The sequence below is a fragment of the Amia ocellicauda genome, chromosome 3, assembly GCF_036373705.1.
Source record: "Amia ocellicauda isolate fAmiCal2 chromosome 3, fAmiCal2.hap1, whole genome shotgun sequence".
NCBI classification, from domain to species: domain Eukaryota; kingdom Metazoa; phylum Chordata; class Actinopteri; order Amiiformes; family Amiidae; genus Amia; species Amia ocellicauda.
The window spans coordinates 1930022-1951452 of record NC_089852.1 but is presented as its reverse complement, the minus strand read 5'-3'; the positions used below and the strand labels follow the sequence as shown (position 1 = coordinate 1951452).

At 48.2% G+C, this 21431-nt stretch overlaps 2 protein-coding genes across 4 annotated transcripts; both read left to right on the top strand.

The window, feature by feature from the left end:
• The first annotated feature begins 6249 nt into the window (after positions 1-6249).
• Positions 6250-10471, top strand: LOC136731164 (rab GDP dissociation inhibitor alpha-like). Its single transcript, XM_066697661.1, has 11 exons — positions 6250-6645; positions 7072-7179; positions 7531-7627; positions 7841-7975; positions 8115-8310; positions 8518-8649; positions 8869-8968; positions 9161-9332; positions 9464-9608; positions 9714-9768; positions 9920-10471. The coding sequence occupies exons 1-11, from the start codon at positions 6601-6603 to the stop codon at positions 10061-10063; spliced, it is 1329 nt and encodes a 442-aa protein (XP_066553758.1). The 5' UTR covers positions 6250-6600; the 3' UTR covers positions 10064-10471.
• Positions 10472-11819: 1348 nt separating this feature from the next.
• On the top strand, positions 11820-20735 carry arih2 (ariadne homolog 2 (Drosophila)). 3 transcript variants are annotated; one of them, XM_066697656.1, is made up of 15 exons: positions 11820-11973; positions 14440-14931; positions 16296-16363; positions 16690-16753; positions 16855-16999; positions 17085-17206; positions 17391-17500; positions 17939-18056; positions 18359-18409; positions 18524-18545; positions 18701-18852; positions 19152-19295; positions 19388-19456; positions 19588-19707; positions 19900-20735. In XM_066697656.1, the coding sequence occupies exons 2-15, from the start codon at positions 14659-14661 to the stop codon at positions 19969-19971; spliced, it is 1530 nt and encodes a 509-aa protein (XP_066553753.1). In that variant the 5' UTR covers positions 11820-11973; positions 14440-14658; the 3' UTR covers positions 19972-20735. The 3 variants fall into 3 exon arrangements, with proteins under 3 accessions (XP_066553753.1, XP_066553751.1, XP_066553752.1); XM_066697654.1 differs by having other exon boundaries at positions 19588-19716; XM_066697655.1 differs by lacking the exon at positions 11820-11973 and adding an exon at positions 13559-14040 and having other exon boundaries at positions 19588-19716.
• Positions 20736-21431: the final 696 nt, after the last annotated feature.

Here is a 21431-nt window from a genome sequence, read left to right as displayed (position 1 = left end):
ATGTGGAAGTCTGCAATAAGGGAAGGATCCAACGCATCCAAAGCCAGCACCCAGGAGCATTCGTCCCACCCATAGCCCTCCCAGTCCACCAGGTATTGCAGTCGACCACCCCTGTCGCAGTAACGGCGGAGGGACTGAACGCAGAATGTCGGACCACCGTCCAGGTCCAAGGGAGGAGGAGCAGACCGGAAAGCAGAACGGCAAGTCGCGGGGGAGCGGACACCACTGGCTTCAGGAGGGAGATATCCAGTACTGCCAAGGCAATTGAAGTCAGGTTGCTCTGCTGAAAGAACTTGGGCCACCTGCCACACTTTGTTGCTGCGGCGGAAACGATCATCTACCACAAGGACATCTGAAGAATCACCTGATCAGAGAAACGGGAGGTTGGATTTAAAAGCAATTTAATTTAGCTGATAGAAGCACAACAAAATATGGCAACCTAAGACAATACGTCCAATTAGCTCAACGAAATATGAATGTGATAATAGACAAAAGGAGCGGACTGCGTACTGCTATTATAACCTTTATTTCTCCAGGCAGGTTAATTAAAAACAAATTCTTATTTACAATAACGGCATGGCAGTAGAAAAAAGGCCTCCTGATGGGACGGGGACATTATAAAAAATATACACTCACCTAAAGGATTATTAGGAACACCATACTAATACTGTGTTTTACCCCCTTTCGCCTTCAGAACTGCCTTCATTCTACGTGGCATTGATTCAATAAGGTGCTGAAAGCATTCTTTAGAAATGTTGTCCCATATTGATAGGATAGCATCTTGCAGTTGATGGAGATTTGTGGGATGCACATCCAGGGCACGAAGCTCCCGTTCCACCACATCCCAAAGATGCTCTATTGGGTTGAGATCTGGTGAGATCTGGTGATTGTGGGGGCCAGTTTAGTACAGTGAACTCATTGTCATGTTCAAGAAACCAATTTGAAATGATTCGACCTTTGTGACATGGTGCATTATCCTGCTGGAAGTAGCCATCAGAGGATGGGTACATGGTGGTCATAAAGGGATGGACATGGTCAGAAACAATGCTCAGGTAGGCTGTGGCATTTAAACGATGCCCAATTGGCACTAAGGGGCCTAAAGTGTGCCAAGAAAACATCCCCCACACCATTACACCACCACCACCAGCCTGCACAGTGGTAACAAGGCATGATGGATCCATGTTCTCATTCTGTTTACGCCAAATTCTGACTCTACCATCTGAATGTCTCAACAGAAATCGAGACTCATCAGACCAGGCAACATTTTTCCAGTCTTCAACTGTCCAATTTTGGTGAGCTTGTGCAAATTGTAGCCTCTTTTTCCTATTTGTAGTGGAGATGATTGGTACCCGGTGGGGTCTTCTGCTGTTGTAGCCCATCCGCCTCAAGGTTGTACGTGTTGTGGCTTCACAGATGCTTTGCTGCATACCTCGGTTGTAACGAGTGGTTATTTCAGTCAAAGTTGCTCTTCTATCAGCTTGAATCAGTCGGCCCATTCTCCTCTGACCTCTAGCATCAACAAGGCATTTTCGCCCACAGGACTGCCGCATACTGGATGTTTTTCCCTTTTCACACCATTCTTTGGAAACCCTAGAAATGGTTGTGCGTGAAAATCCCAGTAACTGAGCAGATTGTGAAATACTCAGACCGGCCCGTCTGGCACCAACAACCATGCCACGCTCAAAATTGCTTAAATCACCTTTCTTTCCCATTCAGAATTTCAGTTTGGAGTTCAGGAGATTGTCTTGACCAGGACCACACCCCTAAATGCATTGACGCAACTGCCATGTGATTGGTTGGTTAGTTAATTGCATTAATGAGAAATTGAACAGGTGTTCCTAATAATCCTTTAGGTGAGTGTATATATTAAAAAAAAAAAAGTATATATATATATATATATATATATAAAGCAAATTAAACATGGCAGCAGAACAACAAGGCAACAGCACAATACAGCAGAAACATAGAATGGCAATAATAACAAGGCAGCAACACAACACAGTATCAACAAAGAAGGTATGGTCGACAGTGGTGGCATGCTACATGTAACAACTGCATGTGTCAGCAAGAGTGACCGTAATTAAGCCCTTGAATGAGGGAATAGATATAAAGCTCTTCATCTTAAGACCTTTCTGCAGCGCGTTCCAGTCACGGGCTGCAGCATACTGGAAAGAGGAGCGGCCCAGGGACGTATGCACTTTGTCTGGCAGACTGGATGAAGTTTGGCATGTACAGGATGAAGGTTGGATTAGATTAATCAAAAAGGGGGGAGTGAAGCCTAATAGAGTTTTATAAATAAACTTTAACATTAAGTTGACAAAATTTGGGAAACATGTCTAAGAGGGACTTCTTTTGCATAAAAACAAATCCAATAGCTGGAATAATGTCTATAATAATATATATCTTGATGCTGGCAAGGTTACCGTTCACATCAGAGAAATGGCATTAATTAAAATGTAGCTCCTCTTAACTGCTATGGTATCTCGGCAGGATTTATGTGAAAATCCCTTGGTACACTAGACATCACTACACACAAGCACAGGATACAGCGCCTATCCACCACCGTGAACCCACACGTAGTTAGTTCATTACAATTCAACTGGCACATCACCACGCTGACGCGCACCCGCAGGTTCTTCCTGAGCAGCATACTGCGGATCCGTCCCTTCCTCACCGACCGCTCGACTCAGCTGCTCGTCCAGTCCCTGGTCCCGTAGGGGAACGAGAGAGGGGGGAAAGGACTTTCATTCTCTGTTTCTTCATCTTTGATTTTTCATGCATAAACATCCTAGTTCTTTGGTTTGGTTTGTGTTTCTTCGTTGGAATACTTACTTTACTTCGGAAATGGGATACCTACCGGACTTTTAAACTGAAAAGGGGAGATCAACTAACGCCGTCGGAAGGTAGATACAACCCTTGAAACAGCGGGGCTCATCCACGGAAGCCAGTCGTCTACAGCAGCGTTTCTCAACCGGTGTCCGCGGAACAGTGGTGTTCCGTGAGAAAACGAGAAAATACTGTTTCTAGCTAACGTTACATTTAAATTAAACCCCATTCACGTTTGAAATACTAAAGTTAGCTAATGCAATGTTGCTCATAACTCATACAATTGAAAAACATAGGGCTTATAAGCCAATACATTACAATACATGTTTTACTAAAACCCAATAAACCAACAAAGTATTTTTTGAAGCGACGCTGCATTTGAGTATGCTCCGGTTAGTGTTTATTCTCGTTATGCAGATTACCGTATACCGTGGCATAGAAGCACATTTTTACTAAAATGAAAATAAAAATCGCTTTTCAAAATTCACAAAATGTTTGCTGATGACGTTGACTAAATATCAGCCGTTGACTGGAGATCACAGTGAAAAAGAAAAACGCTGAAGAAAAGAGACCTCTCACACAATGTTGGATAAAACTATATGTGATATTTATGAAATTTAAAATCCTACGTCATAAGTGTTTTGGCTATGATTTGTATTGCAATACTTTAAACTTACATAGTAAATTACACTTTTGAGGTCATTTTAAAGAGATAGGCTATACTTTATATATGTAAGTGTAACGGTGCGGCTGGCAGAGCAAGCAGGGACAGGACGAAGACAAACGAGAACCCAAGTGCAAAAACTCACAACCGACGAACAATACCTAACCAAGGACTGGCGAACAAGAGGGCTATAAATACACAGACTAGGGGAACAAACAAACAAGACAATAAAACATGAACCAATAACAAGACTGAGCTAATAACAAGCTAATAACCAAATGAACCAAGGAGATAACAGAACTCATAACAGGACTAATGAACACAAACCAATGAGAACTAGACACGTGGACACATGGCAGGAACAGGACATCACATGACAGAAACAAGGAACTTACATTGATTAACACATTGATTTTATTATAATCATAAGAGACAACTTTTTAGAAATATATTATTCTTCATACTTTAGGTTGGCATTTATTTTGTATATAAGGTCTGAAAGGAAATAATGTCAGCCAGCAAGAATAAATGGCAAAGCTCCACAACAGCACATCACTTTTGAAAATAACCAAACATCAAGAACAAACAAAGAGAGGCTGCAATCCAAGGAGTAACACCTCTGTGCCACAAAACAGGCACAGGTATCACACTGATGTTTGTAATTTTTTTTTGTACTTTTCATAACAGACTATGAATAGCAGTACACACAGTATCTGTCAACTAATTGTTTTTAATTTATTCCAATTAAATAAGTTATTTTAACATTATATACATATACATATATATATATATATATATATATATATATATATATATATATATATATATATACATACTATACTACTACTACACTACTACAAATCAATCAGAACTACAAGAAAAAACAGCAAATTTACTTTTAAGTTCTGTACCCCTGTTGCTTGTTTCTCTACGTGTTTGTTACTCCACTTGATACCTTGACTCCTCCTTGATTTTCTTCTGAATAGTAAACATACATTGTCTCCTCTCTATAATCGTACTGTCCTGTGCTGTCTTAAATCTTTATATTTTCTCATTGCTCTATTGACAACAACTGATTTCTTTACTCTGCTACACAGCCTTTTGTTCTGCAGCTGACTAACTTGATTGCTGTAGCATATTTGTATTTCTCTTAATTCTTCTTACAACCGGTCTCCTTACTCATCTGCATTGCTTATCAATATCACTTTATACGGTCATTCCTTATTCAGCTGCTGTCAGTCTTTTGTCATGTATACAGCATGAGGGGGGTTCCTGTCATGTCTGCATTTCACCACCAGAGGCCTCAGTTTTCCTCAGTGTTATCTCCCATCTTTTTCATTCCTCTTCACCTCATTATTAAATTATTGCCCCTTGTTCCATAATCCATTAGCACACCTGTCAATTTCCTTGCTTCACCTGCTTCCTGTATATATACCCCTTTGTCTCGCTTTGTTCTCTGTGGAGTCTTGCCTTCTCTAGGAGTTTGCATTGCTGAGCGGTGAGCGCTGTGTTTTGACCATTCTTATCCTCTCTCTGACCATCGCCAGATTTGGATTCTTTGGATTACCTAGTTAGTGTGGTTTGCCTGATCCCACGACCCCACGCCTGTTTCACGACCATGATTCCTGTCTTTGCCTACACTGTACTGTTCACCAGCCCGTGACCTCCTACAAGCCTGACCTGCCTTGTCGCTCCGCACCCGGGTTCACTAACCCATCACGAAGAACTTTACACTTCTCTCTGTCTTTTTCATTGAAATCAAAATCAGCCTTGAATGACTTGTTTTATTTATCATACATTCACACTATATTACGCTGATTTGGTAGGGTTATCTCTCCTGGCACCCCACAACGGACTCGGAGCCGTCACAAATTATCGCCACCTTCGGGGATACTTCAAAACTTTATTGGAGTTCAATGTGATGATACTTTCACAATTTACTTATGTAGAAGAGCAGTGATATGTATGATGGAATGCATGTATAGGTGGGCAGATACACATGCATGTATTTACACGTACTGTACGGACCCTTTACTGTTTTACCTAACGTTACTGCTGTATCTCTACCCAACAGTGTACCACTTGTCAAACAAATGGAAAAAAATTATAAATAAACCTATATTTAAAAGAAATGGAGGTGTACCATAGTGTACCCAGCACCTCCTGGAAATAATAGCCATAGGGTCCTGCTGCAGGCATGTAGTTATCGGAGCTTGATCAGTTCAATAAAAAGTAGAAAATTAAACCTTACAATGAACACATTTATGTTTCTTGAATTTACAGTGAAAAACTCATAACATAACAACCTATCATTCTCTTATTCCACTTCCATGTCTTCCCTCACTTAGATTTGAACCCAAAACCTTGTGCTTTTGAGGTCCACATGCATTGCAGGGAGCTCTTCTTACTCTGCGCTCAGGTTTGCTGTCTGACCCTTTACTGTATGCATGTGGTGCCTGAGGTTCATAAATCACCTCTCGGAGCATTTATTACAAAAGACCAAGGCGGGGGGGCAGCCAATCAAATAGACTTAAATGCATCATAGGGACTTAATAGAGCAGGGTGCCCTAGCACTCCCATGGAATGCAGTGTATCCCTGCGCAAGTGGAGTCGGTTCCCAATCAGACTAATAGTGCACAGTGCCCCCCCCCCCAAATGCTGCACGTAGCACCTGGGCGGAACACGTGGCCCCCTGACCCTCTACAGCAGTATCTTCATACACGTATTCATACGCTAAGAGCGGGATTAGCCAGCTGCTGCCTGGGGAAATCTGGACTCAAACGATTACCTGCACACTGACGCGCTGATTACTGCACTGCACCCCACTGCTCTGTACTACAGCACTGCACCACACAGCAATTACTGCACTGCACACCATTACTGCACTCCACTGCACTAAGGCTCTGCACTGCACAGCACTACAGGACGCAGCCACCACTCTGCCTGTGAGACTGTGGAACTGCAACCTTGCACTGTAGGACAGACAACCGTGCACAGGGACACAGGGACACAGGGACACAGAGGCACAGAGACCTGCAGCCCAAACTTAACTCGTTTGGAACCAGAACCAGAAGCTGACTGTGTTGGGCGAGAGCTGTAAGTGAGACAAGATGGAGGAAGAGTACGAGGTCATCGTGCTGGGGACAGGACTCAAGGTGAGAGGGAGAGAGAGAACTGGCTCAAGGGGGCTGTGATGAAGTGGGTAGAATGTGGATGAGCCTTCATGTGATGGCACTGCAATCGTGGTCAATTCTGCCAGTGATTCCTGTGAATTGAAATTCCTGCTCATTTGATTGGGAGTTTATGGTTTACGTTTTTGTAGAAATACGTTATTTTGTCTTTGTTTTTATTTGTGTTGCTTTTTTGTCTCCTTCAACAGAGTTAATCTGTTGGCACCTCAATAAACCCCCACCTTTGTGTACTTTATCTTGGCAGTGGTCTGACTCATTCTACACCACTCATCCACAATGGATGGGTGTGAACTGGTCACTGGGAACCACAGACAGCAGGATATAATTAAGGCTTAGCTGACATTAAATACAAATACTCTCACCCTCTCTCTCTCCGTCTCTCTCTGACAGGAGTGTGTTCTGTCGGGTATCATGTCAGTCAATGGGAGGAAGGTTCTGCACATCGACAGGAACCCTTACTACGGAGGAGAGAGTGCCTCCATCTCTCCCTTGGAGCAGGTCAGCCTCTCCCTCCATCCTGCCCCCATCTCTCCATCCCTCTGTCTCTGTCCCCCTCACCCCCCACTGCCTCTGTGTCAGTCCTCCATCTTGTGATACGAACTCTTCTCTATCTCCCCCCCTCTCACTTCCTCCCACAAAAGAGTGTGTGTACATATATATATACAGTATATAGTGTCTGTGTGTGTGTATATATATATTCAGTATATAGTGTTAGTTCATAACAGTTCATAACAATTAACAATAACACCATGTTATGATTTATGTCAATGGGCTAGAGAAGTCTCTCTCTCTCTCTCTCTCTCTCTCTCTCTCTCTCTCTCTCTCTCTCTCTCTCTCTCTCTCTCTCAGTTGTACAGCAGGTTTAACTTCTCTGGCCCCCCCAAGTCTCTGGGTCGGGGGAGGGAGTGGAATGTTGACCTCATCCCCAAATTTCTCATGGCCAATGGTACGAGCCTCACGGTCACATGACCCTGTGTGCAGCGCTGTGTTGTGTAGTTTTAGCTGTGAGTTTAAGTATTGTTGTTTTTGTTGTGTAGTTTGTGGCAGCCTGTCGTTGTCGTTATTATTTTTGAAATGCGTGTTTGAGCTGTGCAGTTGTGTGGTAGTGTAGCTGTGAGTGGAGTAGTTGTGTAGTAATTGGGCAGTGTGTGTGTTGCAGGCCAGCTGGTGAAGATGCTGCTGTACACACAGGTGACGCGGTACCTGGACTTCAAGGTGGTGCAGGGCAGCTTCGTCAGCCGGGCCGGCCGGGTCCACAAGGTGCCGGCTACTGAGGCCGAGGCTCTGGGGTCAGGTATAGCTCACCCTCTCACTCTCACTCTCTCACACACACTCACACTGACTGACTGACACACTAACTGTTCTGTGTATCCCTTTCCCTGTGCCTGTCCGTGTCTGTCTCTCTGTGTCCCTGTCCCCGTCCCCATGTCCAGACCTGATGGGTATGTTTGACAAGCGCCGTTTCCGCAAGCTGCTTCAGTTCGTCCAGCAGTTTGAGGAGGGCGACCTGCGTACCCACCAGGACCTGACCCCCCACGCCTCTGCGCGGGACCTCTTTCGCAAGTTCGACCTGGGGCCCGACGTCATTGAGTTCACTGGCCACGCCCTCGCGCTGCACCACAACGATGAGTCAGTACCACCCGCCGCCACTGGGAAGGTGGGGGGGTGCTGCGGTGTCTCTGACAGCACGGTGACACAACACAGCACTGTCTCACTCTGTTTCCAAATGTCTGTCTCGCTGTGTCTCTGTCTCACTATCTTACTGTGTGTCTCTGTCTCACTCTGTCTCAAACTCTGTGTCTCTGTCTCACTCTCTGTCTCACTGTGGGTCTGCAGTTACCTGGACAGGCCCTACATTGAGACCATCTCCCGGATGAAGCTGTACTGTGAGTCCCTGGAGAGATACAGCCACAGCCCGTACCTGTACCCCATCTATGGCTTGGGGGAGCTGCCCCAGGGATTTGCCAGGTAGGGCAGGCACCCCCACACCCACTGACACCCTCAGACTAACACAACTCCTGCAAACCCTAACCTGCCCCCGCCTCCACTCTCTACATCTCTCTACCTGAGAGAATAGGCTATACTGACCACTGACCTCCACTTCTTCCTACTTCTCCTCCTCTCCCTCTCTATCTCACTCCCTTTCTCTTCTCTCTTATTCTGTCTCTCTTTTCTCTCTACCTCCAGGCTCAGTGCTGTATATGGAGGGACCTACATGCTGAACCGGCCAGTGGATGAGATAGTGATGGAGAACGGGAAAGTGGTGGGAGTCAGGTCACACGGACAGGTGAGAGGAAGAGAGATGGCAGGGAGGGAGGGAGGGAGATGAAGGTGGTGGGTGGGACAGAGGGTTAGATAGGAAGCAAGGGAGGGAGGATGGGAAAGGGGGAAGGGGTGAGAGAGACTGGGCAGCTGACTGTCACGACCCTGCCTGTGTGGTCAGCCCCAGGTCACTCTCTCCCTCTGTCGATCCCTGCAGTTTGTGCGCTGTAAGCAGCTGATCTGTGACCCCAGCTATGTCCCCAACAAAGTGAGGAAGGTGGGCCGGGTCATCAGGGTCATCTGCATCCTCAACCATCCAATCAGAAACACGCAAGACGCCAGCTCCTGCCAGATCATCATCCCCCAGGCCCAGCTGCACAGGAAGTCAGGTTGTCCATCTCGACAGGAAGTCAACACTGAGAGATGTGAATTTTAACTTCTCCCAATGAGATCTCTCTTAACCTATGGTCTCTCTCTCTGTTCCGCTCCTTGTCTCTCTCCCCCCTGCTGTCTCTCTCAGATATCTATGTGTGTATGGTGTCCTATGCCCACAATGTGGCAGCAGAGGGGAAGTACATTGCCATGGTGAGCACCACCGTGGAGACCAGCACCCCCGAGAAGGAGGTGCAGCCGGGGCTGGATCTGCTGGAGCCCATCCTGCAGAAGTAAGTGGCGCCAGGGTGGACACTGGGCTGGACAATAGGGTTGGACACTGGGCTGGACCATTGCTGTTGCTGCACACCTGATAATCTTTTGTGATCGGTCCACAGGTTTGTCTCCATTACCAACCTGCTCATCCCGAAAGACGACGGGAGGCAGAGTCAGGTAACCTGGGGAGGGGCTGTAACTACGGGAGGAGCTTGACAATTAGGGGAAAGGTTAACTAATTCTTCCACATCCTCTTTCTCCATCTCTTTCCTTACCCTCCCCCTCTTGCTTTCTCTCTTTCCCTCCTTCCCTCTCCTACTCTCTGTAGGTCTTCATCTCTCGCTCCTATGACGCCGCCACGCACTTCGAGGCAGAGTGTGATGACATCAAGGACATGTACCTGCGCATGATGGGGTCAGAGTTCAACTTCAGCAACCTGCACAGAGAGCACTGTGTTGTCTGCGAGGACTGACGCACTGACACACAGAGACACAGACGGACTTTTGACTGACTGACACAGACCGAGAGAGATACACACAGACGCACTGAATAATAGACTGAAGACCCAGAGACAAATCCACGGAAACAACTGAGTGACTGATTGATGAAACAAACGAGCATTTGACTGATAGAGTGACACAAGGACAGACACACAGACAAAAACCGACAAGTAACTCCTTAGCATTCCCTGCTTGCCAGCTCATTGGCTGATGTGTGACTTTGCCCTGGTGTCAGCTGACCAGTGAGCTTCAGGCTGTGTTTTCGGGATGTGTGCTAGCCCTGCCCTCGGTAGTCTCAGTGTGTACTGTAGGACTAGACTCCCAATAAAGTGGGTTTGGAGAGGCGATCTGACTCACTGATCTCCTTTCATTGTCTTGCGCTTTTGTGTCTGTGTGTGTAATTGTGTGTTTTCTTGCATGTGTGTGATTGTGTGGTGTCTGTATGTGAGTGAATTGTGTTTGTGTTTGAGAATAACAGACTGAGAGAGAATAATAGAATGAAAGAGAGAGGGGGAGGAAGGGAGAGGGAGATTAACTTCCAGCCCTGACCCTGCAGTCCCTGTGTGTGTAGCGGCGGTCAGTCTGCACACCGGTGCAGCCCGCCCTGGCGATTAACTGTGAGGAGCTGTGTCAGCCCCGCACCAGATTAGAGGAAGGGCGCTCAGAATTGGGGCAGGATTCATACACTCACACACACACACTGCAAGCTGCATAAACACACAAACACTGTGAAGAGCATAAACACAGACACTGCAAGCTGCATAAACACACACACACACTGTGAACAGCACAAACACATACTGCAAGCTGCATAAACACGGGGACACACACACACACACACTCTGAACAGTACAAATACACACACACTGTGAACAGCACAAAAAATACATACCGCAAGCTGTATAAACACAGACACGCACACACACCCTGCAAGCTGCATAAACACACACACACACACACTCTGAACAGCACAAATACACACACACTGCAAGCAGCACAAACACAAATAAACACTGTATACTGCACACATGATTAATTCAACTTTATATACATATATATACAAAACTGGAATCTCCAGAAAAAAGTGGAATCTCAATGAGAGTGAGCGAGAGTGAGACAATAAGAGTGAACCCGAGGGCGAGAGGAGCAGCATTAGAGGGCGACAGGGTGAGTTTGACAGGGACAGTGAGGCTGACCCGGGGGTCCTGAGGACACACAGGCAGGGCCCCCCCTCTCCCTCTCTCGGCACTGCCCAGGGGTCAGCTGTGCTAAACCTCTTAGCTATGAGATGCCTAATGTATTAAATATAGACACCGTCTCCCTCAGCCCAGGTAGAGACTGGCTTAAATGCATAAAGCCGCTTAGCGTCACACTCTTAAACATGCTGCCCTTCTGGGTCAGCTGCTTTCAACAGCTGGCTGGAGCTGGACGCTGTGGGCTGCAGCTCTCCTAAAACAACCATGTCTCAAGCGAATGCCAACCCTGACTGCACCTCTCTATGACCCTCTTCCTAACCTTAACTCCAGCCCCAAACCTCCAACACATATCCTTCCATCTGCTGTGTGCACCTGATGCCCTGACCCTAACTCGGGGGTCACCCTAGCTGTAATTCTGACTTCACTTACATACATGCATACAATCCTATGATTACACCACATAAATATAATTCTTCCAAGGGATTAAATATACCAGGCCCCGCCCACCGCCAGGGACTGCCCCTCCCCTTCCATCTTGAGCAGGAAGTGACGCAAGCGGACGACTTCCCTTGTGTTTCCTGTGTTCCCTTTTGCTGCAGGTCGGGTAGCAGAACCGATCCGAACCGCAGACTCTGGACGCGGGCCGGAGTGCGTACGACCAGGCGGTCAGAAACGGCCCCCCAGCGGTGAGTGAGCCGGAGCCTGCGGGCGGGGGCGCCAGGCCTCCCCGGGGTGGGATGTGAGACGCGGGGGGGAAGCCGAGGAGGATGGCGATGAGCTCCGTGCGGCCTTGTTTACATGTCAAACCCCGGGCTCGATTGCGGGGAAGCGCCCGTGTTTTGCGGGGGGAGACGGTGTGAAGGGGCTCGGATTAGCGGATGGAGGAGGGGGGGTGCAGACAATACTCGGCGGGGGATGATCTTGGGGTGGGGTTACAGACGATGGGTGTGTGTTGGGGCTGGGGGGTCGTGTTATACATTTTAATGTATTAAAGATACTGTCAAATGGTTGACGTTTAAATATATTTTGAAAATGTGTTTGAAATTTGAACAAAGCGCTGTGTGGCCCCCGGTCCTCTCGCTACATCTTCTCCATCAGCCCTCCCTCGCTCTCTGTCCACCTCTCCCCCTGCCGACCTGTCGCCGGGCATCAGCTCTATAAATAGCCGTGGCCGGAATGCGAGACACGGCCACAGCACAGCCTGTTCCCGCTGACGGACTGCCGGAGCCAGGACGGCCCTCGGTCCGATAACAGCAGCAGCAAAGCGCTCGACAATAGTGTCACAATGGGCTGAAACACGAACTGCGGCGGCACCGTGTTTGTCCGAGGAGCCCCGTCGGCTCACGGGTAGCGCGTCTGCTGTCGTGTCGGCTCGTCGCGTATTTTTGCGGTGTGCGGGGCTTTGTTTTGGTCGCCCGTCTGTGTGTCTCCCTGCGGTCCGCTCCCATTAGTAACGACCGGTTCCCTTCAAAGCAACTGAACGGGAAGAAAACGGTTCAATAAGAACCCGCTCGATTAAAGTCTACAAGGCTTTGATCCAAATCTGTGTTTCTGAAAACGTGCCCGTGTGTTTGTCCTATCGATCCCAGATCCTCCAGGGCGAGAGAGAAGCTGGGTGGCTGTGCAGTGCGCCTCTCTAATTGGATTAGGTGTCAAGATCTCCTCGTTTGCGCTGCTCTTTGTTTCAGGACAGGGTGGTCCAGACATTAACTGGCTCTGACAGGGGGGCAGGGAGGATGGCATAGTAGTAGTATTGAAAATATCTCGCAAGTACTTTGTGCGTTTGTAATGAAAGTACCGTGCATATAAACGTGCGCAGAAGACAGTTTTAAAAAGCGTGTTTCTCCTCTGAAGTAGACCCCCCCCCACCCCCCAGAATTAAATTAAGATGACCTCATGTTGTTAGAAAATCCAGTAGCCTGATAGATATTGTGTATTATTGCATTGAGCAGATGCATCAAAGTGTTTTTGCACATCAAAAGACCAGCCCATAGCAAAACAAACCTCATGACATCTGCTACTTGAAGTTGAACAGCCTTCTTGTACTAAAAGATTTAAAACAAGGACCCAGTGGTAGAAAATAATAACGATAGCACAATACAAAACACACACATCAATGGTTTGCAGGTTTCTTTTTAATCCTTATAAAAAGAGATGTTAACTCAGAGTAGCGGTAAGGGATGGAGGATCGCAGCAGTGTGCAGTAGTGGTCAGTGCTCAGTTTCTGGGGTGGGGGGTCATGGGTTCAGTCCCAGGTGGGGGACACTGTTGTTGTACCCTTGAGCAAGGCACATTATCCAGAATGTTCCAGTAAAAGATGGGAGCTGTATATAAGAATAAAGTGATATATTGTAACAATTGTAAGTCGCCATGGACAAGGGTGTCTGCTAAGAAATGTAGTAGTAATGTATTAATAAAAATATTGCGGCAAGAAGGGCTCAGTCTGTGGACAGTGCTGTATTGGAAGCATGTAATGATCATGTTTGACCACATGTTTGGCGAGTGACGGTGACTGGCGCACACGCCGCCCAGCACTGTCCTGGTGGAGCTGCCCACCTGTGGACGTACCTACCCGGGGCAGAGGACAGCGGCCAGTTGGATAGTAATGTTTACATTGTCACTGCTCCTGTTGTCTTCTTCTTCCTCCTCCTCCTCGTCTCCAGCTGGAAGGGGGTGGTCAGTCAGAAAGTCGTGGGTTTCGATCCAGTGGGCTTTGTGTCGACTGCAGCCTGCTTGTTCTAATGGGTGTGATGGTGTGTGTGTGGTTATAATTTATCATTTTCTTGCCACTTGGTTTTGACACGTGTATAGTTCTTGTTTTTTGTGGTTTGTTCCTTGTTGTTTTTATTTGTGATATTAACCTCTAACCCCCCCTCTGTGGCGTGTGTTTCCTGATTTGTGTCCCACTTCCTGTGTGCTGGCTGACTCACCCTCGCTACTGTGTGTGTGTGTCAGTGTGGTATAATGTCACAGTTACCACAGAAGCAGAAGAGCTTGTATGTGATTGTGTGAGGGATTGTGTGTAAGATAAAAGTATAGATTTAACTCCACCTTTATTTCTTCTACCCCAGCATATGCGAAACTACTAAGTTATCAAGTGGAAATATTGTTGTGTGTGTAAAATATTGAATATTCTCTCTCCCCCCTCCCAGTTCTTTCTCCAGTGACTCAAACACCACAGATCTCCCCAATGAGTGACGGGGGGTGGGACTTCTTCTGCTTCTTCCGCTGCTGCTGCTGCTGAGACTCCGAGGCTGCTGGGAGCTGTAGTCCCTCGTGCCCCGGGGTTGTGTGCGTGCGTGTGCGCGCGTGTGTGTGTGTGGGGGGTGCTGTAGTCCGCCCTGTGTGTGTGCAGTAAGTAGCAGCAAGGGATGTCCGTGGACATGAACAGCCAGGCCTCTGACAGCAACGAGGAAGACTTCGGCGCCAATTCCGAGGAAGATGACGACGAGGGCGGGGAGGAAGAGGAGGAGGAGGAGGAGGCGGGCGACATCGCCGATTACTACGAGGGCGTGGCCAGCGATGTGGAGCAGCAGGGTGCGGACGCCTTTGACCCGGAGGAGTACCTGTTCACCTGCCTCACCTACCGAGAGAGCCAGAGGGTGCTGGCCGAGGAGGTCAACACAGTGGCTGCGGCTTTGAAGGTCAGAGAGGGAGGAGTGAGGGGGAAGGGCAGTGGCAGGTTGGAGGGGAGGGAGGTGGAATGGAGGGAGGGAGAGGAAAGGAGACCATGGGAGGGAAATCAGAGAAGAAGAGGCTGGAGGAAAGGGCAGATGAGGGAAGGGTGACAATTTTTTTTACTGACTGGGTATATCGGGGTATCGCTGTGTCAGGCTGACAGAGATATAGAGAGAGAGGCTGAACTGTACCCTTTACTGAGGTCCGTCTGTTTGTCTGTCCGCCACCTGCTTGTTTATTTTAAGCTCCAAAACTGGGCACTCTCCTTTAGAACCACAGCACTGACGCAAATACTGTGGGGCTGACAGCTCGCTGTAATATAGTGTGTGTGTGTGTGTCGGATAGACGGTCGGTCAGTGCGTGTCATTCAGATATGTTGTGTTGACATGTGCAGGTCCCCATCTGGTACATCCTCTGGAGAAATAGTTGATGTTAAATAATGATCAATAATAAATCGTTCTTTATATTCCCCTCACCCTCTCTCCCCAATTTCTCTCTCTCAGGGTTCATACAGGTGCTTGAAATCCTTGAAAATGCTTGAATTTTAATGTGGTATTTTCAAAGTTGTGAAAGTGCTTGAATTTATTTAATGTAATTCAGCTAAGTTTGCTAATTACTGTCATAAAAAATCAGCAATCTGATTTAATGAACTAACTTCAGGATATAACTAGTGATGGAGAGAGCCAGTTGCCACAGCTGGCAGTCTAGCCATGTGTTTCACCTGTAGGCATATGTAGCCTAATAATGTATCATATTGTAGGTATAGCCTACCAGTGGAATAAAAACAATATGGAGAGTGGAGTCACACTTGTTAAACGGATGTTTGTGTAACCACACCCTTGAGCGCTGCACTTAACGTCGTGCGGTGCTCAGAAATGGGGCTAGTGTTTCTGACGTGTTCATGCTATAAAGTATAGTAAGTTAGCCTACTCGTGTATTGTTTTGGTGTACAATGATTAGATTACTCAATATAGCTAATTGATATATAAATAAGTCTTTTGATGTATATATTTGAGTATTGATGACATGAAAGAGAAGTCAAAGACCATTCGTAGTTCTTGGGTATGGGTAATATAATTGCAGAGGAATTAATGTGTAATTCCTTAAAAAATAAATATGTATAGCAGAGACCAGCAGATACTAATGCAAATTATTTATAGCTGAAGGAGATTCCATAACTTAAATACTAGGCTAAGTGTATGTGAACTTGCACTTGGTTGTTTTGAAGAGAATGAACATGATAACTACTGTGCAAATTGTGCACTATTTACTATTTACATTTGCTCTCTTTCTCTTTCTCTTTCTCGCCCCCTATTCTCTGTCTCTCCAGGTCCTGCCAGCTGTGGCGAAGTTGGTGCTTGTTCATTTCCACTGGCAGGTGTCTGAAATACTGGAAGGGTAGGAATGGAGAGACCGACTGACACACACACACACACACACACACACACACACACACACACACACACAGGCTGGACTACGAACAGACAGACAGACTGACACACAGAAGCCCAGAGACGCACCAGACTGAGTGACACACTGTGACCAGAGCGTGTTAACTAACTTAGCCCAGGTAATTTAACAAGCCATACCCCTCCATTCTGTAACCTCCCCCATTTAGTTTGCAGTGCTCACACACTCACACACATCCAGAACAAATACAGTGTATTAATAATGATACTATATTGACCCGTGTGTGACACCTGTGTGTGTTCGTCTGTTTTCAGGTTTAAAGTGAATTCGTCTCAGGTCCTGTTTGAGGCCAGAGTTCAACCCAGCACCTGTAAAGCTGTGAGTATCTCCCTCTCTCCCTCTCCCCGCCCCAGTCTCTGCAGTGTGTAATGGAGTCTGCAGTGTGCGTGTATTGTGCATAACGCTGTCTGTCTCTGCAGGTCCCGCCCCAGTCTCTGCAGTGCGGTGTGTGTCTGCAGCTGGTCAGGAAGGACTCCCTGCTTGCTCTGCCCTGCCAGCACTCCTTCTGCAAGGCATGCTGGGAGCAGCACTGCACCGTCCTCGTGAAGGATGGCGTGGGAGTCGGTGAGTGACGCAGTGTCTGTCTCTTGGGGACCTCGTGTATGGCTCAGGACTGTGTGTGTGTCTGACCGTGTCCGTGTGTCCGCAGGTATCTCGTGCATGGCGCAGGACTGCTCACTGCGGATGCCAGAGGACTTTGTGTTTCCGCTGCTGCCCAGCGAGGAGCTGAAAGACAAATACAGACGCTACCTCTTCAGAGACTATGTGGAGGTGTGTCTCACCAGCCAGGGTTTTTCTGTCTGTCCCTCTATACCGCATTGTCAGTCTCTCTCTCTCTCTTCCTGTCTCTGTCTGTCCCTCTGTCCACGTGAGTCTCGGTTTCTTTGTGTCTGTGTCTCTCTCTCTCGTGTCCGTGTGCATTGACTGTGTGCCTGCCTCCCTCCCTCCCTCTCAGAGTCATTTCCAGCTGCAGCTGTGTCCAGGTGCTGACTGTCCGATTGTGATCCAGGTGCAGGAGCCGCGGGCGCGCAGAGTACAGTGCAGCCGCTGCAGCGAGGTCTTCTGGTAGCTACTCACCGGCTACTCGCACGCTACACACAGCCTACACGCTGGCCACTCATGCAGTACAAAGCAGGCCAGTCACACAGTGCACACTCTTCATACTGAACATACACACTACAGAGTGTACAGAGACACGGCACACAGGCTGCACACTGCCTACTCACACCCTGCACACTGCATACAGCATATTCACACCATTGCATACACACAGGCTTAACGATTATATAATTCTGTACAGAACAGCTACATACACTCACACAGTGTCCACACTCTCAACTCATACTTCCTTTCTGTTCTATCCTTCTTTCCCTCTCTCTCTCCAATCCCTGTCTGCCTTTCCCTCTCTTTCCCCTGTCCTCCCTCCCTTTCTTCCCTCCCTATTGGCCTTTCTTTCCTTCCCTCCCTCCCTCCTCTGTACCTGCCTTTCCCTCCCTCGTTCAGTTTCAAGTGCCGGCAGATGTACCACGCCCCCACAGACTGCGGCACGATACGCAAGTGGCTGACCAAGTGTGCCGACGACTCTGAGACGGCCAACTACATCAGCGCCCACACTAAAGACGTGAGAAAGGGGGAGGGATGGAGAGAGAGGGAGGGAGGGATGTGAACTGAGATGGACAACCAACCTCATCAGGGCTCACATTAAAGATGGGAGTCTGAGCAAGAGGGAGGGAGTAGGAGGACAGAATGGAGGGAGTGACCGGGAATGAGGAGGGAGGGGGAGAGGGCAACGGCAAAAAAGGGAGAGAATTGGAGGGAGGGAGAAGCAGTTTAGGTGAGTGGTAAGAGGTGAGAGGTTGGGGGACAGTGGCGTGGTGGTCGGTATCCAATAACCTCACCCCCGTTTCTGCCCGTCTGTTTCAGTGCCCCAAGTGCAATATCTGCATAGAGAAGAACGGAGGCTGTAACCACATGGTAAGATCGCCGCCTCGACCAGGCCTCGTGTGCTGCACCCGTGTGTCGCACCAGGGTGTGTCTCTGTTGTATTGGTATTGTATTGACACTCTCTCTCTCTCTCTCTCTCCCCAGCAATGTTCTAAGTGTAAGCATGGTAAGTCTCAGCAGTTTAATGTATTAGTTTGTATGTTAGTTTTTTTCAGGCTGTACAATACTCTAATCCTAGTTGACGCAATGAATTGTCATCCAGCCCAATGCAGGGAGGTTCAACACAAGGTGTGACTCTCCTGTCCCCTCTCTCCTCCTCAGATTTCTGCTGGATGTGTCTGGGTGACTGGAAGACCCACGGCAGTGAGTATTACGAATGCAGCCGCTACAAGGAGAACCCTGACATCGTCAACCAGAGCCAGCAGGCCCAGGCCAGGGAGGCGCTGAAGAAATACCTCTTCTACTTCGAGAGGGTGAGTCTTTTGTCTCTGTCTCCATCCGTCTCTCTCTGACGATGTCTCTCTGATGGTGTGTGTCTCCGTTAGAGAGAGACACTGTCAGAGAGAGGCAGAGATGCACACCATCAGACACTGTGTGTCGTTCTCGGTCTCTCTCTCTGACGGTGTGTGTGGCTGTCTCTCTCTGACAGTGTGTGTCGGTCTCTGATGGTGTCTCTGATGTTGTCTCTCTCTGAAGATGTGTGTCTCTCTCTCTAGCTGTCTCTCTCTGATGGTGTGTGTCTGTCTCTCTCTGACGGTGTGTGTGTCCGCAGTGGGAGAACCACAATAAGAGTCTGCAGCTGGAGGCTCAGACATACCAGCGCATCCAGGAGAAGATCCAGGAGCGAGTGATGAACAACCTGGGCACCTGGATCGACTGGCAGTACCTTCAGAACGCTGCCAAGCTGCTGGCCAAGGTACTGACACTGGCGCGCACACTCGGACACGCGCACACACTGACGCACTGCCTTGGCATATTGCATATTAACCCTTTGTTGTCTGTCTGCAGTGCCGCTACACCCTTCAGTATACCTACCCCTACGCTTACTACATGGAGTCTGGCCCACGCAAGAAACTGGTAAGAACCTCTCTCTGTCTCTCTGGTTTCTTCTCCTCTTTCCGTCTCTGTTGTGTGTGTGTGTGTTTGTAAGCTGTCTGTAACTTGCCTCCCCTGCCTGCTCTACCCCCCCACCCCCCTCCCGCTCTCAGTTTGAGTACCAGCAGGCGCAGCTGGAGGCCGAGATCGAGAACCTGTCCTGGAAGGTGGAGAGGGCGGACACCTACGAGAGAGGAGGGGTAGAGGGGGAGCTGAGCGCCAACGACCGCGGGGTGAGAGGGGTACAAACTACAAGCCTGTACTTCTTAGCGGTTAGCGCAGTGATAGTTAATGCGAGAAACTACAATGTGTAAATATGTCCCCCCCACCCCCGACCCCCTACATTTTTCTTCCACGGATTTGGGGATTTTCATTTTGCACCCCTGAAGGGAACGTTGACTGATATGCCTCCCTCTCTCTGTCAGGATCTGGAGAATCAGATGCACATCGCAGAGCAGCGCAGACGAACACTGCTGAAGGACTTCCATGACACCTGAGCACCCCCCCCCACACACACACACATGGCGAGGAGGGGCGGGGGCACAGGCACGCACCCCCCTGCCCCAGACACCCAGCTTCCGTTATCACTACCTTTCTCTCATCTGTCATTCTGTCCCCCCCACCCCTCTCTCTGCCAGAGTGTTGAGGCATCGTCTCTGAATGGCACAGACCCCCCCCCCCCCCACCCTCTCCTCTATCCCCTCGACTCCTCCCCGACATGCAGTAAGACAGGCTCACCAACACACACATACACACACACACACACAGACAGACACGCACACACGGATGGACAGACACTAACCTACAGCTCAGAGAGAGAGCGGGTGTGAGCGCGTGGGGGGTGCAGTGTGAGTGTGGGTGTTGCGCAGACTCTAACTGGGACAGTCGGAGTCGGTCACTGACAGTGTCTGACCCCCCGACCGGCAGTATTCACCAGACAGACAGACAGACAGACAGACACGGGGGGGACAGAGGCTGATCGACACATTCACTCAAAACAAACACTGATAGTGCAAAGAAATACACTGATGCTTTCTCAATCACCCCTCTCTCTTCCTCTCTCTCTCTCTCCTCCCTCTGTCACCCTGCATTTCTTTTTTTTTGGTTTTACTTTTCTTTTGATCAATATTTTTGTTTGTTTGTTTTCTGAAAAATGGCTGTTAATAGAATTAGCTCATTAAAAAAAATGCTGTAATTTTCAACGGTTGTACATTAATACAGAGATGGAATTACTGAAAGAAAAATAATCGTTTTTAAATGACTGCTGGCTGGAGTGTGTTTTGTTCAGGTTTTTTAAAACTGAACTATATATATTATATATATATAGGAAATAATATAGATTTCACAGTTTTAAAAACATGAATAATAATAAAATATTTAATAATAAACTGACCCTGTTGCAGTTCAGTGTGTATCTCGTGACCTCCTGCTGCTGCTCGCTGATTGGCTGTGGATGGGACCAAGCCCTGCTCAGTGGTCTGATTGGCTCTGGATAAGACTAAGCCCTGCCTGCTTTGCTCTGATTGGCTCTGGAAAGGACTGGGCTCTCCTGTTTTGACTTGCTGAATTTGCACAAACTATTGAAAAATATAGTTATTCCCAATTTACAGAACTGCATGGGGCCCAGCCTGGAGCCAGCGCTGTCTGTACTATAGGCATTGTGACGGCAGCAGTCCAGTCCAGTACACTCCAGTCCAGTCCAGTTAGTGTCTCTGCAGCAGTCCAGTCCAGTCCAATCCAGTCCAGTCATGTTGTTGACACTATAGATCCTCACCCCTGGAAGGCAATCTCAATGGAGGTGTTTGCGGACTGCCAGCAAACTTGATCTTTGAGGTACTGGGGCAATGGGTCATAATGGTTATTATAGGCGAAGTGAAGCCAGAGGCTGACGTGGGAGGTTCTGTTGTCTCTGCCGGAGTGACTGGACAGCACCTCTGCAGCCCGACACTGCTGTTGA

Excerpts from the sequence above, each read along its gene's own strand:
- LOC136731164 (XM_066697661.1), top strand. The coding sequence starts at position 6,601 with ATGGAGGAAGAGTACGAGGTCATCGTGCTGGGGACAGGACTCAAG. Across the intron at positions 7,628-7,840 it reads CAAATTTCTCATGGCCAATG|GCCAGCTGGTGAAGATGCTG; the intron begins GTACGAGCCTCA and ends TGTGTGTTGCAG. Across the intron at positions 8,311-8,517 it reads GCGCTGCACCACAACGATGA|TTACCTGGACAGGCCCTACA; the intron begins GTCAGTACCACC and ends GTGGGTCTGCAG.
- arih2 (XM_066697654.1), top strand. The coding sequence starts at position 14,659 with ATGTCCGTGGACATGAACAGCCAGGCCTCTGACAGCAACGAGGAAGAC. Across the intron at positions 16,754-16,854 it reads AACCCAGCACCTGTAAAGCT|GTCCCGCCCCAGTCTCTGCA; the intron begins GTGAGTATCTCC and ends CTGTCTCTGCAG. Across the intron at positions 18,057-18,358 it reads TCAGCGCCCACACTAAAGAC|TGCCCCAAGTGCAATATCTG; the intron begins GTGAGAAAGGGG and ends CGTCTGTTTCAG.